Source organism: Anomaloglossus baeobatrachus, chromosome 6 (assembly GCF_048569485.1).
Source record: "Anomaloglossus baeobatrachus isolate aAnoBae1 chromosome 6, aAnoBae1.hap1, whole genome shotgun sequence".
NCBI classification, from domain to species: Eukaryota; Metazoa; Chordata; class Amphibia; order Anura; family Aromobatidae; genus Anomaloglossus; species Anomaloglossus baeobatrachus.
Genome location: NC_134358.1, coordinates 259,090,886 through 259,107,545, shown reverse-complemented (window position 1 = coordinate 259,107,545; position 16,660 = coordinate 259,090,886). Strand labels below are relative to the sequence as shown.

General features: G+C 48.5%; 1 protein-coding gene across 1 annotated transcript in view; it reads left to right on the top strand.

Annotated features, from left to right (window-relative positions):
• The window catches only part of LOC142243187 (nucleoside hydrolase-like), a 69,595-nt gene that overhangs the window by 12,508 nt on the left and 40,427 nt on the right, over window positions 1-16,660 (top strand). Inside the window, exon 2 of the mRNA XM_075314827.1 lies at window positions 1,287-1,474. Coding sequence (XP_075170942.1) covers window positions 1,287-1,474 — 188 coding nt within the window. The remainder of the gene's footprint in view (window positions 1-1,286; window positions 1,475-16,660) is intronic.

Genomic DNA, 16,660 nt, shown 5'->3' with positions numbered 1-16,660 from the left:
GCCGGGGACCGCACTACATATGGACGGCAATGAAAGGACACAGAGGACCACGCAACACATGGATAGCCACGGGGGGAGATGAGGACCAAGCAACACGAGGATGGTCATATGGGGGTGCAGAGGACAACGCTACGTGTGGACAGCCATGTAGGTAAGCAGAGGATCGTTCAGCACAAGGTTGGCTGTGTAGGATAGAGGAGGGAGCAGGGACATGGTGCTAAGATGCCGCGAAGCACCAGTGCACTAAGGAAGCCGGCTCTACAATACCTCACCTGGTTGCCACTACACATGCTTGACACCATCTGAACCAAATATGTTTATCTTGGTCTCATCAGACCACAGGACATGGTTCTTAGTCTGCTTGTCTTCAGTAAACTGTTTGCAAGCTTTCTTGTGTATCATCTTTAAAACAGGCTTCCTTCAGGGACAACAGCCATGCAGGCCAACTTCATACAGTGTGCAGCGCATGGTCTGTTCCCACCTTTTTAACCTCTGCAGCAATGCAGGCAGCACTCATACATTTATTTTGAAAAGAGTCGACAACCTCTGGATGTGAAGCCGACACATGCACTCAATTTCTTTGGTCTGCCGTGGCTAGGACTGTTTTGACTGGAACCTGTCTTGTTTAACTGTTGTATGGTCTTGGCAACCGTGTTGCAGCTCAATTCCAGGGTATTGAAAATCTTCTTATAGCCTATGCTAACTTTATGTAGAGCAATAATTTTTTTTTTAAAGATCCTCAGAGCATTCTTTGTCATGAGGAGCCATATTGAACTTTCAGTGACCAGTATGAGAGAATGTGTGATTGATAACACCAAATTTAACACACCTGCTCCCCATTCACACGCGAGACCTTGTAACCTTAATGTTGTACCGTGTGTTCTCTGCCATCCCTGAGACGGAAAATACGGTACTTTCTCCCTTGACCACTCTTGAGATTTATGTACAACTCCTTACTATTTGTGCTGATATCTGATAAGAACTCTCATGGATTCCAAAAACTCAAAATTCGGTAGAATTTTTGTATGGTATTATTGGTGTTCAGACATTTGTTCCTTTGATTTACATTATTACAGGCACGACCCTTTTGTATAATTTATTTGCTATCTATTCTAACATTTTGATTTTTTTTTTTAGTGGCATATATTTTTTACGTCACATATTTGTGTGTTTATTCATATAAAGGTATTATTACTATTGATGTATTGGTAGGCATTTGTATAGAATTATTACTGCTTTTTTCTTTTCTAATTTTGCTCATGAATGATCTCTTTCTTGTTTTCCAGAAACAAGCCATAAGAAGTTAATGCTTATTGATGTGGACTGTGGGACAGATGATGCCCAGGCCATTATGATGGCAATTATATCTCCAAATGTTAAAATTTTAGGAATCACATGTGTTGGGGGCAACACTCAATTGGACAATGTTTGCAAAAATGTTCTGCGCATCCTTAAATTGTGTGATTGCTTAGAAGTAAGTAATGGATTGATTATGTTCATGGAGCCCAATTTAAAAGCGTCCTCCAGTTTCTAATATCAAACTTACAGTAAACTTATAGGATCGTACAAGTTAGAGTTATTGGATGAAAATCAAGTTCTTGCAGTGTTTGTTCTTTCTATCATAATATTTTTTCCCTAATCAATAGTATAATCAAAAATGTTGGTGCTTTATGATTAAAGGAACAACTATAAATAGCAGCTGAGAAAAATAAGTCTAAAGGCTTGACCTCAGCAGGTATCCACAGCCTCAGTGGTAGAGAGTAAGAATTTACAGAGGACCAAAGTAGACTAAACAGACAAGGATTGTGCAAGATTGAAAACCACATATAAAGTAGTGATTATTACTAAAGTAATTGTATGTTTTACACTCATTGTTTGAGGTCTTCAAAAAGATATTTGTTACTGAATCACTTGCATTCTTTACAAAATATTTACATATCCGAATCCACTTTGTATTGTTGTAGCTATTATCCAACTTAAAAGACTAGGAAAGGGGCCCGTTTAGCTGTACTGGTGTTAAGCGGGCTTTACACGCAACGAAATCGCTAACGAGATGACGTTGGGGGTCACGGAATTCGTGACGCACAACTGGCCTAGTTAGCGACGTTGTTGCATGTGAAACGCACGAACGACCGTTAACGATTAAAAAAACTCACCATATCATTGATCGTTGTCCAGTCGTTGTAATCCCGATTATCGTTGCTGTTGCAGGACGCAGGTTGTTCGTCATTCTTGCGGTAGCACACTTCGCTATGTGTGACACCGCAGGAACGAGGTACATCACCGTACCTGCGGCCGCCCGCAATGAGGAAGGAAGGAGGTGGGCGGGATGTTCGGCCCGCTCATCTCTGCCCCTCCGCTTTTATTGGGCGGCTGCTTAGTGATGCCACTGTGACGCTGAACGAACCGCCCCCTTAGAAAGGAGGCGGTTTGCCGGCCACAGCGACATCACTAAGCAGGTAAGTACGTGTGACGGGTGTAAGCGATGTTGTGCGCCACGGGCAGCGATTTGCCCGTGATGCACAACTGACGGGGGCGGGTGCTTTCACCAGCGACATCGCTAGCAATGTCGCTGTGTGTAAAGCCCGCTTTAGATTGGGGCATATTAGTTGCTTTGTGCAGTTTCAATTATTTTTGCTTAAAGTGTAAACATTGTTTTCATTTCATAAATCAATAGTACATGTGAAAATAAGCAACTTTGTAATATATCTTATCAGACATAGCTGCTTTTTTCTCTGACTCAGAGAATCAGTCATTATCAAAATTCTTAAAGGGAACCTGTCACCAGATATTGACCTTCTGAACTAAAACTAGCACCCTAAGAGGTGCCTGTGCTGCATTCTATAAAGGTGCCCATTACCCCCTGACCCCTCCGTAGACCCCAAAAATTCCTGTATAAAATCTCTCGCCCTGTACATAAATTGTCCGATCCGGTCTTATGGGCGTCCTAATCTGCGCCTCCTGTTCCTACTTTCACCTTCTTCCTGTTCTGATTGACATGGATGATGCTTCAGATGCCATCCACGTAGGTGGGCAAAATTTCCATATTCCCGATTCGTCCAGGCGTAATTCGTGAGATTCTGCCCGGCGATGTAGATGACGTCACCCGCTTTATCCACATCACCGGGCAAAATCTTGCACCTGGGCAGAGAACTCGCCGGTTCGCGCAGTTGCACCTATGTTTTCGGCTCTGCCCGCAACAGGGCAGAGCGAAGTGCACCTGCACAAGATGGTAATATGGAGATTTTGACCGCCTACATGGATGGCATCCCAGGCGTCATCCACGTCAGTCAGTTTACTTTGATGATAGGTTTCCTTTAATTCTGAGGTACAATTTGTATTCTGTGAAGACTTTCCTATTACTGAGATAGGAGATGGCAGTTGTTAAAGCATGACATATTGAAAAACTATATGCCCAATGCCAGTACTGTAATTCAGTCAGAAACAATGTGTAGACTAATTTCTTTCACAGTTTCTAAGATCACACAATGACTTAAAGGGCAGCCACCTTTCCTACTTGGTACGTGTGTGTGACCGCGCAGTCTCCAAATTAAAAAAAAATAAGTTGCAAAGTAAAGTCCTTTAGTGTAACATAGCTGAGGAAAAAGACAAAAACAGCACATCAAAAAATCATACTTTGATCTAATGCCACTAGGCAAAATTTTTTATACCTGAACATGAGGTTCTTGGTTTAACATTCTGATCAGATTGTATGAAGCCCACTACCACGTCACAGTGAACCTCTGAGTGGGTCCCTAACTGGTGGTTTTGTGTCAGTGGGGCGGCGTGGCCTGGGGTCTTGGGGACTCAGCCTTGCAGTATGGGCCCTGTGAAGCACCAGGTCACCTGCCCTGCTGGTGCATTGTCGCTACGGCAGTGGTTGGCACACGGTGCCACACCTTTAAGGCATACGCTAGGAACCCACTCAGAGGTTCGCCATGACGTGGCAGTACCTTCATACAGTCTTATCAGAATGTTAAACTAAGAACCTCATGTTCAGGCATTTAAATTTTGCCTGGTGGCATTAGATCGAAGTGTGATTTTTGGATGTGTGGCCATGTCTTATTCTACCACTATGTTAAGTCCTTTAGTGGTCGCAGTGAAAAAAAAAAAAGTATGGGGTTAAATAGAGCAAAAAATTCCAAACGACAAAATTACATTTTCTGGTCGTCAAAAATTTTGCGCAAAATGCTATAACAGGCAATCAAAACGTGACAAAAATGGTAACATTTAAAAACGGGAGCTCAAAAGGCAAAAAATAAGCCATCACTGAACTTTATATCCCGAAACATGAGACTGCTATGGGTTGTGGAAAAAGGTGCAAAAAGTGTGCCACATTTTTTTTTTTTTTTTTACAAACTTCTGAATTTTTTTCATCCCTGTAGATAAAAGTAAACCTATACATGTTACAAACTTGTACTAACCTGAGGCATCACAACAACATATCAGTTTTACCGTATAGTGAATATAGTGATTAAAATATCCCCCAAACAATTGTGCAATCATACTTTTTTTGCAATTTTTCCACACGTGGAATTTTTTTTGCTGTTGCCCAGTACACTTTATGGTAAAACTTATGGTTTCATTTAAAAGTACAACTTGTCCCGCAAAAAACAAGCCCTGATATGGCAAGATTGACAGAACAATAGAAAGGTTACAGCTCCTGGAAGAAGAGCAAAACAAAAACGAAAAAAGGAAAATTGCCCAGGAGTCAAGGGAATAAACTGAAGGTAGTCTCACATTTGAAGCTGTAGTGGATGGTGAGATGTGGAGCCTGAAAATTAAAAGTTCAAACAATTGTTACCCTTTTGCTCGTCAGTGTATTATAATGGCCACCACTTTGTCTTCCTTAGGCCCCGTGAGCACTAGAAAATGGAATTTTCTTAAGAAAATTCCACGCCCCCTGAAAGATTACCACACCTGTGGTAAAAACGCAGCAAACCCCACCCAAAAACCGCATGTTACCGCGGTTTTGTGGCTAATTTTCCACAGGTTGTTCCCTGCGGTTTCTTACCATTATCTATGGCAAAAAACGCAGGTACCTGTGTGCCGCCCTGGAGCAAACTGGGGTGCTCGGATCCGGGGTGCTCGTGGCTCAAGGGGTCTGGAGCCGGGCTCGGCAAACACTCCGATCCTTGAAAGGGGATTATTTACGGAGCAGAAGTTCGTGATACCACCTACAAGTTGCGGTAATGGGAATACCGCCGCTGCTGGAAGGAGTACCGGGGCAGATGGTGTGGAGTAGCAAGGTGTCAGTCCCTCCGCAGGTAGGGAAGGCTCCGGCCTCTGGGTTTTTGGTTGATATTTGGGAGCGCAGGGTGCAGGGGGTCCAGGGTACTCACTGTGGGTAGTCGTGGTGCTGGGGATTATAAAGTAGACACTCACACCGAAGGTAAACCAAAGTCTCTGTGCTTCACTGTCACTGCGAGAGCCCGTCCAGGTACCTGCTCCCACCGGTGTCACTTGGCAATCTGTAGCCCACCTCAGTGCACAATTTAGTTGTCTCTTGTGGCCCCTTGGCTTGAAGCTGTTGGGGCCCCGCTCACTATGTCTACTGTGGCTGTGCTCTTGATGGCTGGCACTTGGGATTTCAGTGGGCTGCTTTACTGGAAAGCCCTATCCCCTGCGGTGTGCTGTCGCCTTCAATCTCTGAGCTCTTAGCGAAGTTCATAAAGATACTCTCACTCCCAGGTTAATTATCAGGACGTTGAATCGGCTCCTAACCTAAGGTCCTGTACCCCGTCGTGCTCGGTACCGGTCAGTTGGTCAGTTCTTTTGGGTTTCTGATGCCGACAGTCTTCCTAGACTATGTCCGTCACACCCTTTTCCAACGTCACCGCCACTGGTTCCCGACTCCTCTGGTCCCGGACCATCGTCTGCGGCCCAACCTCGGTCTAGCTCCCCGGGAGCTACTACTCCCGCTCCTCAGTCCTTGTGGGCTCTCACTCCACTCCTAGACTCAACTCAACTCACTTCCCTCCCACCAGTCTGCCTGACCCCTCGGTGGGTGGCCCTATTCCAGCTTGACCAACCCACTGGTGTGTCTAACAGGTCATGATGTGAGGTGTTGATTGGGATTTGTGGTGCTGGTGGTAGTGACACCGGTTTCTTAGGAACCTGGAACCATGGGGGGGTAGGCCCTGCACCCTGGGTGACAGGAAGCAGTTCCCTGTGACACCCTGATATACTCAGGGGTGCCACACCTGTGTAAAAGAAGTGACATGCACATTCTTTTTGCTCCAGAAATTGTGCAGCAAAACCATAGGTTTTGCTGGGGAATGACTGCAGAAAAAACGCAGCCTTATAGTATAATTGCCCCCCATATAGAATAATTGGCCACACATAGTCCTCAATATAGTATTATGCAGCCCATAGTCCTCTATATACTATAATTCACTCAGGGGCATAACTACCGCAGTCTCAGCGGTCGCGATTGCGACCGGGCCCGGGAAGTTAGGGGCCCGCAGCCGCCCGGCAGATCAGCAGCCAGCTCCTTTCTGTGAGAGAGGAGCTGTGCTGTTCTGCCACAGACCACGCGGCGCGGCAGCAGCGATATGACCCGGTCGCCGCCGCTGACACCGGGCCCCCTGCCTGGTGCCAGCAGTGGCGTCACCGTGCTCCCGTCACTCACCTCACCGTGCTCCCGTCACCGCGCTCCCGTCACTCACATCACCACGCTCCCGTCACCGCGCTCCCATCACTCACCGCACCGCGCTTTCGCCACCATGCTCCCGTCACCGCGCTCCTGTCACTCACAGCACCGCGCTCCCGTCACTCACCGCACCGCGCTCCCGTCACCGCGCTCCCATCACTCACCGCACCGCGCTTCCGTCACCGCGCTCCTGTCACTCACCGCACCGCGCTCCCGTCACCGCCCTCCCATCACTCACCGCACCACGCTCCCGTCACCGCGCGTCCGTCACCGCGCACACTGCAGTGCTTTGATATTGCATAGAGCGGTCGGCGCCGCTCTTTGCATCATTAGTCTTCCCCCGTGCCTGCGGTGACGTCACTCCTGTGCGACCGCTGTGTGTGGTGAGAGCAGAGAGCACAGGAGGATGTCGACTGGAGCCACGGGGGAACGAGGACAGAAGTGAGGATGGGCAGTGGTGAAATAAGTAGAGGTGAGGACAGAGCTGTGGTGGAAGGAGAAAAGAGGTGAGTACTTGTTTTGTTTTTTTGTTTTTTTTAATAAATCAGTGAGTACACGGGAGGCTGGCTGCAGGACACATGGAGTCCTTGGGGGGGCCTGGCTGCAGGACACATGGAGGCCCTGGGGAGGCTCTGGCTGCAGGACACATGGAGTCCTTGGGGGGGCTGTCTGCAGGACACATGGAGTCATGGCCTCCATGTGTCATTCAGCCAGCCACCCCAGGGCCTCCATGTGTCATGCACCAAGGCCCCCAGGGTCTCCATGTGTCATGCAGCCAGCCCCTTCCCAGGTCTCCATGAGTCATGCAGCCAGCCTCCCCCCAAGGACTCCATGTGTCCTGCAGCCAACCCCCCCCCCCCCCCCCAGGGCCTCCATGTGTCCTGCAGCCAGGGACCCCCCAAGGACTCCATGTGTCCTGCAGGAAGCCCCCCCAAGGACTCCATGTGTCCTGCATCCAGCCCCCCCCCCAGGGCCTCCATGTGTCCTGCAGCCAGGGTCCCCCAAGGACTCCATGTGTCCTGCAGCCAGGGCCCCCAAGGACTCCCTGTGTCCTGCAGCCAGGCCCCATGGAGGCCCGGGGGGGTGGGGGTGGCTGCATGAGACATGGATACCCTGGGGGGCTTGGTGCATGAAACATGGAGGCCCTGGGGGGGCTGGCTGAATGACACATGGAGGCCCTAGGGGGGCTGGCTGCATGATACATGGAGGTCTATGGGGCTGCATGATACATGGAGGTCTATGGGGCTGCATTATACATGGAGGTCTATGGGGCTGCATAATAAACATGAAGGACACCTTATACATGGACTATATTGGTGCATTATACATGGAGGAGTATGGGGCTGCATAATACAATATGAAGGTTTATGGAGCTGCATTGTAATACATATAGGACTATGGGGCTACATTATAATAAATGGAGGACTATGGAGGCTACTTTATACATGGAGGACTATGGGGGTGAGTTATAAACCATGGAGGACTGTGGGGCACAGTATAATACATGGAGAACTATGGGGTGAATTATAATACATGGAGGACTATGGGAAATGCATTATAATACATGGAGGACTATGGAGGTGCATTCTAATATATGAAGGGTTATTTGGGACCCTTTATTCTATATGGAAGGCTATGTGGAGGCCATTATAGTATTTGGAGAACTATATACGAGGGGGAACAAAGATACAAGCATGGGATGGGAATGTTTTGTGCTGAGGGAAAAAGGCTATTTCCCTCAGCACCCAGCTTTCCCATGCTCTGCTGTACATCTCTCAGCACCCAGCTTTCCCTTGCTCTGATATGGGAAAGCTGGGTGCTGAGGGAATGATGTATAGCAGAGCATGTGAAAGCTGAGTGCCGAGGACAGGATGGATATCAGAACATGGGAAAGCTGTGTGCTGATAGAGGCATTTCAGATCATGGGAAATCTGGGCGCTGAGGGTAAGAGCCAAGTGTCAGCATCATTATCCTGTACCCCGAGTGTCAGTGTCATTATCCCGTTCCCTAAGTGTTGGTGTACGTGGAGGGGGGCCCCGGTCCAAATTTTACACCAGGGCCCATCAAACTCTAGTTACGCCACTGAATGCACTATCACAGTTTTCCATATAGTAATATCACCCCCATAGTCCTCCATACAGTATAATGCACTCCATATAGAATAATGCATTCCATAGTTCCCCATATAGTATAATGTACTCTCTATAGTCCTCTATACAGTATAATACATCCCCATAGTCCTCCATATAGTATAATGTACACCTTATTTTCTTCCATATAGTATAATACACCCCATAGTCCTCCAAATAGTATAATGCATACCCCATAATCATCCATTTAGCATTAAGGCCATTGGCCCCCAATGTACTCCCTGACTTAAAAAAAACCCAAAAAAAACCCCAAAAACTTACCTGTCCTCTTGTCACCCCTGGTCTGTTCTTTGCAGTGGTGATAGAGTTGAAAGTGCAATTCTACATGAGGGGCCCTGTGCCAGAGCTTGCATCATGCCCCCCACTCACAGGCCCTATAGCGGCTGCATGGTCTACTTCCATTGGTAGAATGCTTCTATCAGAGATCAGTATGGTGCCTCAAAGTTTTTGTCTTTTAAACACTTTCATAACCTCACAGGAATGAGGCTCCAACCAGTCCTAAAGTAGGGGCATATATTAACATGAGTGCCAATTCATGGGATGCAAGTAACCCTTTCCTACTCATTAATCCATGTTTCACATTTTAAGGTTCGATAGAATAAGTCCTGCATGGGTGTCCTGTGCTGCCCTGAGGAGAACAGCTGGACTGTCTAATGCCAGCCAAGTTCCTGCTCAAATTGAATTCTACGGCTCTGCCCGAGTTGACAGTGTGACGCCCTGGCCTATCAGGCTGTCACAGGGTGTTGCACAATTTTCCTTTCCGTGCAGCATCCATCTCTCCCTTGGTTCCAGGTGCCACCCAGTGATGTAAGACCAGCATGCAAACCCCACACACACTTACCGGTGGGAAGGTCCAGTGAGGAAAGGGCTGCCCACCGAAGGGTTAAGCAGACTGGGGGGGAGGTGGCTAGTTAGTCGTTGGCAGAGGAGCAAGGAGAGCAGTGGGCTCTCAAGTAGCTCTCAGAGAGGAGAGCAGTCTGGGGATTTGGAGCTCCCAGAACAGCGAGAGAGAGCAGCCTCAGAGAGTGAGGGTCTGTGAAGTGGAGGCTCCCGGAGGGTCGGACTAGACCAAAGCACACTAGTAACATCACTGGGAACGGTCACCTGGACGTGCTCCCCGTCAGCGGCAATGGTACTGCAGGACGTTTGGTTGAATCACTGCCTGTGTGTTCATTGACCTCACAAATCAGCACAGCCTCATCCACCACAACGATAACCATTGTAAGTTTCTCTGCTCACTGTCTCCCAGGCCTACAGCCCACGGCTCCCCTTCTCCACCATCACCGGGCCCCGGGGCAGAACCCCATACCCATGGAGGGGTTAAACACCTTGCTGTTATACTACCGCCACCGGGCTCCCCCACCAACAGCAGCGGTGGTACACCATCTTACCGTGGGTGGCGTCACAAACTTCCAATCCCCCTGTACATAGGGGTGTGCCGCCCACGTGCCAGCAGCCAGCGCTGCTCGGATCCGGACCCGCTGCGTGGCTCGAGGGATCCTCCGGACTCGGGGGTCACGTGGACATGCCAAATGAAAAGGGGGACGTAGTTTTACGTCCTTGACCGTATTCGGTTCGTGACGCCACCCACGGTGTGTGGTGAAGTGGGACACCACCGCTGCTGTTGTGGGATACCCGGGGGCGATGTAGTGGCAGCCGGATGTTAACCCCTCCGTGGGTAGGGATGGTTGCCCCGGGGCCCAGTGTCTCTATGCAGGGTATGGCGATGGCAGGGGCTTGCGCGCCCGGACGTACCAGGGGATGTTTGGTTACTCACAAGTAAATGAATCACACGAGTCTTTTGGTAAACCAAGGTGCTGGTGGCCGGCCGCCGTGGCCGGTTGTACTCTGGTCCTCCACCCGGGCTGGTGGTCGCCGTCTCTTCCTCTTCACTAGTTGTGGTTGTGTGTTTGGACTTCCCGGTATGGAACACGGGAGTCCGCTCCTGGTTTTCTGTGTGAATAAGGAGCCATGCCCGCTGACTCTGACCCGTGGGCCCTGGCGGTTGCCCTATCCCTCTCTGTGGGTGGTTGTCTGCTTTTGGGACTTTGGTTGGGACAGGACCTTTAATCCTGCCCTCAATCGGTTGATTAGCTAGGCCGTTGGTTCCGGTCCTGGCTTCAGGGTCCGAGTACCCTCTCTGTGCACGATTTCGGGTCGGGTTTCCGGTGTCGGTACCGGCGGGCTCCAACCCTGCTCCGGTCCTCCTCAGATCTGCCGAGCCGTCTTCCTGTCTCCTGCTGACGGAGACCACCATCTGCCACCTAGCCAAGATACCAGGGCTCTGACCCTGGCACCGTTCAACTTGGAATTCTCCTCCACTGGAGCTACCTCTAGCTCCAGCCCACACTCCTCTCAACTTGAACTTCACCTGTTTACTGCTGATTTTCCCGCCCCGGGCTGTTTAGACCCCTAGGTGGGTGTTCCCTAATCATTTGGTCCCGCCCACTAGTGTGGCTGTCTTGCCCTGAGGGGGGTGACTAGGGTTTCAGGTCGGCTGTGTGTAACCTAGGTGAGGGTTGGTGTTATGCGGGGGCCTATGTGTGACTACCTGGTTTTTCCAGGACGTCACAGATACTCCCCCTTTCATTGAGTGGCCGCACGACCCCCGGGTCCGGAGAGCCCTCGAGCCACCGCGGATCCGAGCAGCCCGGCTGCTGACACGGGGGCGGCACAACAGCATGAGCTGCTGAGCTTAGTGATTGACTGCGGCGCTGTTGACATGACATAAGCACTGCAGATAATAACAGACACTGGAAGTAACAGAGGAATGTCAGCATTGGACCTAGGTAGGGTGAGGTATTTTTTAATGAAATGTACTCAGAAGACAGAGATTTTTCAAAGCCACAAAATCCCTTTAAATCACAAGGGGAGTGAGGTATGTAGCCCTGTTTTGTGAAGCTGTGTACTTATTGCTTCATGTCTCACACTTCCATCATCATCTTTCCCCTTATACTGCAGACCGGACAATACTGCAAAATCCTGCATGTGTAAAATTATGTGATCCCTGTCATGTGTGGGGCAGGAATGTGAAGGTCCATTACCAGGGACAATAGCAACTTTACTTCCACCAGATACTGTATAATCCTTGGACTGATGGACCTGGCAGAGCAAAGAGCCCGAGTCACCACCAATCTGATGAAATGTACTGTAATATGTTCTGGCACTTATTAAAAGTATTGAGCTGTGCACATATACAATTGGGACTATCTCTAGCGACCAACTGATCCTTACTGCAACCTTAAACATGTTGGGGTGAACTCTTAACCAGAGATCACTAGTTGCCTACTGCCTGGCCTTATTGGTATAGACCAAGTGCATACGTAAAAGAATTCACACCAGACACAGTCGGATATGAAATCTCTTCTTGGTCACAGTAAAAATGGCACCGAACAGCCCGAGTACAGAGCGTGCGTCTTCTGATATAGGCTAGGGGCGTACAAAAGTAGATATGCCCATTTAGTGGGACAGTTCATGGGCTAGCCAATAGGGAGATCTGTGTTGCTGTTGCTGGGCGGGTCTGACTTCAGTGGAGGAATCCATGATGTCATCTAATCTGGGGGTTGGCTCTCTAGCTTGACCAGGGGTCCTCCCTTATATGGTGGTCTTCTTACATCTGGACATTCCTCGCATTCCAGGTAAGGTGGTTCTGGTTTCAGGAGACACTATATCTGAGCGTTGCACCAGCATTCCAGTGCTGGTTATAATTTTGCTCTACAGCCTGTGACTGGCTCTGCTGAGATTTCCTGTTTGATCCGACTCCTTGTTGCCGTGCCCTGACCTGTACCCTGCCCCGTTTGTCCGTCTGTCCCAGTCCCTGACTTCCCTCTCCTGTCATTTATTTCCCCATCCTGGTTCATTTTCTTTCCCATGTTTGTGTCTCCTCACCCTCCGCTTTTGTCTTCTGTTCCCTGTACCCTTTGTGTTCCCCTCTGCATACCTGATCTCCTGGCATCTGACCTCGATTCTGTTTTCTGACCTGATCTTGATCCTCCCTCTGCACTGACTTTACTTTCCCGGCTAGACCCTTACTGCTTGACTACTCTATTACCCCCTGGTGGTTCGCCTGTGAACTGCCTGCTGAAGTAACTCTGCTGTACTTCAGCCTCCTTTCTGTTACAGAGTTACTTTGACTCTCCTTCACTACACTACTGCCACCTAGTGGGGAATACGCTGTACTACTTTTCACCAGCTCTTTGTACAGCATGATATTGACTACTTGAACTTGTGGATTCATACAAGAAATGGCTATGTTCCGACTGCATTACAAAAATAATACAAATCCTGTTTTATGGTGAAACAAGAGGTGCAATTAGAGAAGATGTTCAGACCACTCTGACTTGTCTTATAACCTCTCATAGTTCTCATGAAAAAAGACCTAGGAAGGACTAATGTAGCGCCCCTGAGACCATCATGGTGCTACAAGATTCTGCATCCCCACAAGGATGCAGGGCCTACCCCCTTTGGGACCCAGAACCCCAGTGCATACGTAATCCCAGTTTTCCCCTACAATCCCCCATACAATGGTACCAAGCTAGGGTGGGACCAATGGATGGCCACCTACAGGTGGAGCCACTCCAGTCCACTAGTTGGCAAGGTGGGAGGGCCAGACTGTGGAGATTAGTCAGAGACAAGTGTCAGGCTTGGGTTGACGGTGACCTGGTTCCCAGGAGAAGTGGTTGCCAGTGGAGTACGATGGAGTACTCCCGGAACTACGCACCGACGGGGTACAGGACCCTAGGACAGGAAAGAGCTTCAAGCCGACATGTTAACGCCTGCACCGCAAGGGGGACCATCAAGGACCTTGCTGACCCTAAAGAATCCGAAGACTCAGTAGCAAAGGGAGAACCGGGGACAGGACTAGAGACTCCAACCCCACAGGGTTCACGCTACCGTCAGGCAGACAGAAGTGGAAAAAAACACAGAACGGGGACCCCCAGTGTTCTATACCACGGGTACCCACTTACGAGAGACAGGTGGAGGGGAAGAAGGTACCAGAGAAACCAGACTGGCACTGGGACGAAGGGAACCTGGAGACGAAACCAGCCGGCCTCGGGCCCCCAGTTACCAACTCAGAAAAGTGAGTAAACCAGTTGCACTGAATACCTGCGTGGACTCCCTTTTTCCGACGTCCACTGGACCATACACCCGCTGGGTCAGAACCCTACTTGCGGAGGGACTTCCATACTAGCTGCCAATACCACCAGCCCCAGCAGAGACATTCTGCAGCGGCGGCTCCCTACATTTAGCTGCAACACCGCAAGTGGTGTCACATATAAACTTTATTCAATAATCCCCTGTAAATGTCCCCATTACAAAAAGGGCCCAGGGCACTGAACCGGGTAACGGCCACATCTGTGACATTCCCCAGACGTACACTGCCCGGAACCGAGTACCCCATGTCCCTGGGTGCTACACTTAAAGCCACTTTACACGCTAATGCGATGTCGTTGGGGGTCACGGAATTCGTGACGCACATCCGGCCTTGTTAGCGACCTTGTTGCGTGTGACACGTACAAGCGACCGCTAATGAGCAAAAATACTCACCTTATCGTTGCTCGATGACACGCTGTCCAGTTCCCAAATATCGTTGCTGCTACAGGTACGATGTTGTTCGTCGTTCCTGAGGCAGCACACGTCGCTATGTGTGACACTGCAGGAACGAGGAACCTCACCTTACATGCGGCCGCCGGCAATGAGGAATGTAGGAGGTGGGCGGAATGTTATGGCTCCGCTTGCATGATTATGGTGGACAAGAGGAAACATCACCAATCCGACTAACCTGAAATGAACCCATACATTCTAGGCTCACGGTAGATGCTAGAGTGTATGGGCTCCTTCAGTTACACGCTTTCCTCGCTCATTGGCTGCCCTGGAACATATAATTGGATGCAGTCAGCTGACATGCTGACACTCAGGGTGGGGGCGCCTCTGATTGTAACTAGCGGCCCTGGCAGTGACTGCATGGTTTGGGAGCAGAGTACAGCCATGCCGGAGGCTTGGTAGGTCAGATGCTTGCGCTCCCATTCCTCTATCCTTTCTACCACCATGTTTAATCTCCTGATTCTGCTCCCCAAACACTTATATGGGGGTGGATTCAGATTTTTTTAACAGAGAGCAAGTTTTTTGAGAGTTCGCCCATCTCTAGTTATTAATAAGAATTCCATCTCCTTTTGAGGGTTACTCAAACAAGAAAGATCTGATGGCTAGGAAAGCAGAACAAGAGCTTGGGAGACTTCTTCAGCTATCATCAAAACACAAATAGCTGCCACCTCTGTTACAAGGTCGCTGTAACTGGATTTATTAGTCAGAGAACCATCTCAAAATGGTAATATCCAGAGAAGACATTCTTAAATCACTGCCTTTACTAAAAATTAGATATGATTCATGGCTGACTCCTTGGACAAATCAGTCCAGTTCACGGTATGAAATGGAGCTTTATTTAAGTCAAGCAAGGTGGGTTATAGGGCTAACTACTTCATCTGGTGACACTCAAAGAACAAGCTTTGCTCAGTTCCATTTTCTATTTGGCCCAGTTTTAGACAACATCCTAAAAGACTACCCAAAAGGCCTCAGACAAGAAAAGGGGTTTACTGAAGAAAAGTTAAAAAGATTGTCCTGTTTTCGTAGGTCTCGTCTTCATCCTAGATAAGAGTATAAAAAGAAAGGAAGGACTGGTAGATGTTGGAAAAGAAAGAACTCAAATTTCTTCCAAACTGAAATATGGGGAGACCATGATGAAACTACAGGAGTAGGTGGAGGACTTCACTATTTTTATAAAGCTTGGAAAGAGGTAACTCAGAACCTCTGGGTTTTACAAAGTAGACAAAAAGTGCTTCAAAGTATAACTTTCACAGGCTCCACCAAAAAAGCTCCAATTTAACAAGCCTGGTGCAAGACATGAACAGACTTGTACAATTAGAAGCTGTCATTCCAGTTCTACATTCACAACAGTGCAAGGGCCAATAATCAAACTTCTTCCTCAGAAATTAAAAACAAAAGCATTGTGTCATTGTTGCGCATAACAGTCTGACACGCCCTTTCCTCTGATTGACATCTCACTGTCAATGTACAATCTCTATAGAGAGCCTGGTGTGGGCGGGACAGCTCTCTCAGCTCTGCTAGATGACTAAATTTAAACATTCTGATTGTGTGGGAATGGTTGCACCCAGTAATCTAAGTGAGATATCATTGGATTCAGGATCACTTTGCCTACATCGTGCTGATCTTATATGAGGTAGCAAAAACCTGCTGACAGATTTAGTTTAAATGGTCTCATAGCTTATATTGCATCCCATGATTTATAGGCACATAGTGTATGCCAATATGTATTCTTCCATTGATTGGTGTAGCATAATCATATGCTTCATGTTCCACCTATGACCAGGTTTAAGTCTGCTCTGAAGCGTCTTTTTCAGGACATGAAGAACAAGTAAACTAGGGTAAATTACGTTCTTTAGTTACATGGTATGTCTGGTAATACAGTAGATTGACAGTGTACTCAGCTGTCAGTGTTATTAGTTGTCAGTCCAGTTTAAGGAAAATGAAGCAGGCGGAGACAGCTGGTGGCATGACCAACACGGTGAGGGTTGATGCAGTTATACCTGATATTCCAGGGAGTTGGCAAGTGTTGAAAGATAGAAGATATTTGGTAGAGCTGAGAAGTGATGTCACTGAATATAATCTTATTGTATTATTTTGCTGGCTATGTCTTGTGAGAAGAGGCCTCGAAGGGATCTGAAAGTGGTTGTCTGTGACGCAGATATAAGGAGTCTTGTGCCTTCTTTGTTCTAGGGGGCTGCATTGCTCATATGCTGTGAAGAACTTTGGGTTGCCAGTGACCGGAGCCAAAGAGTGG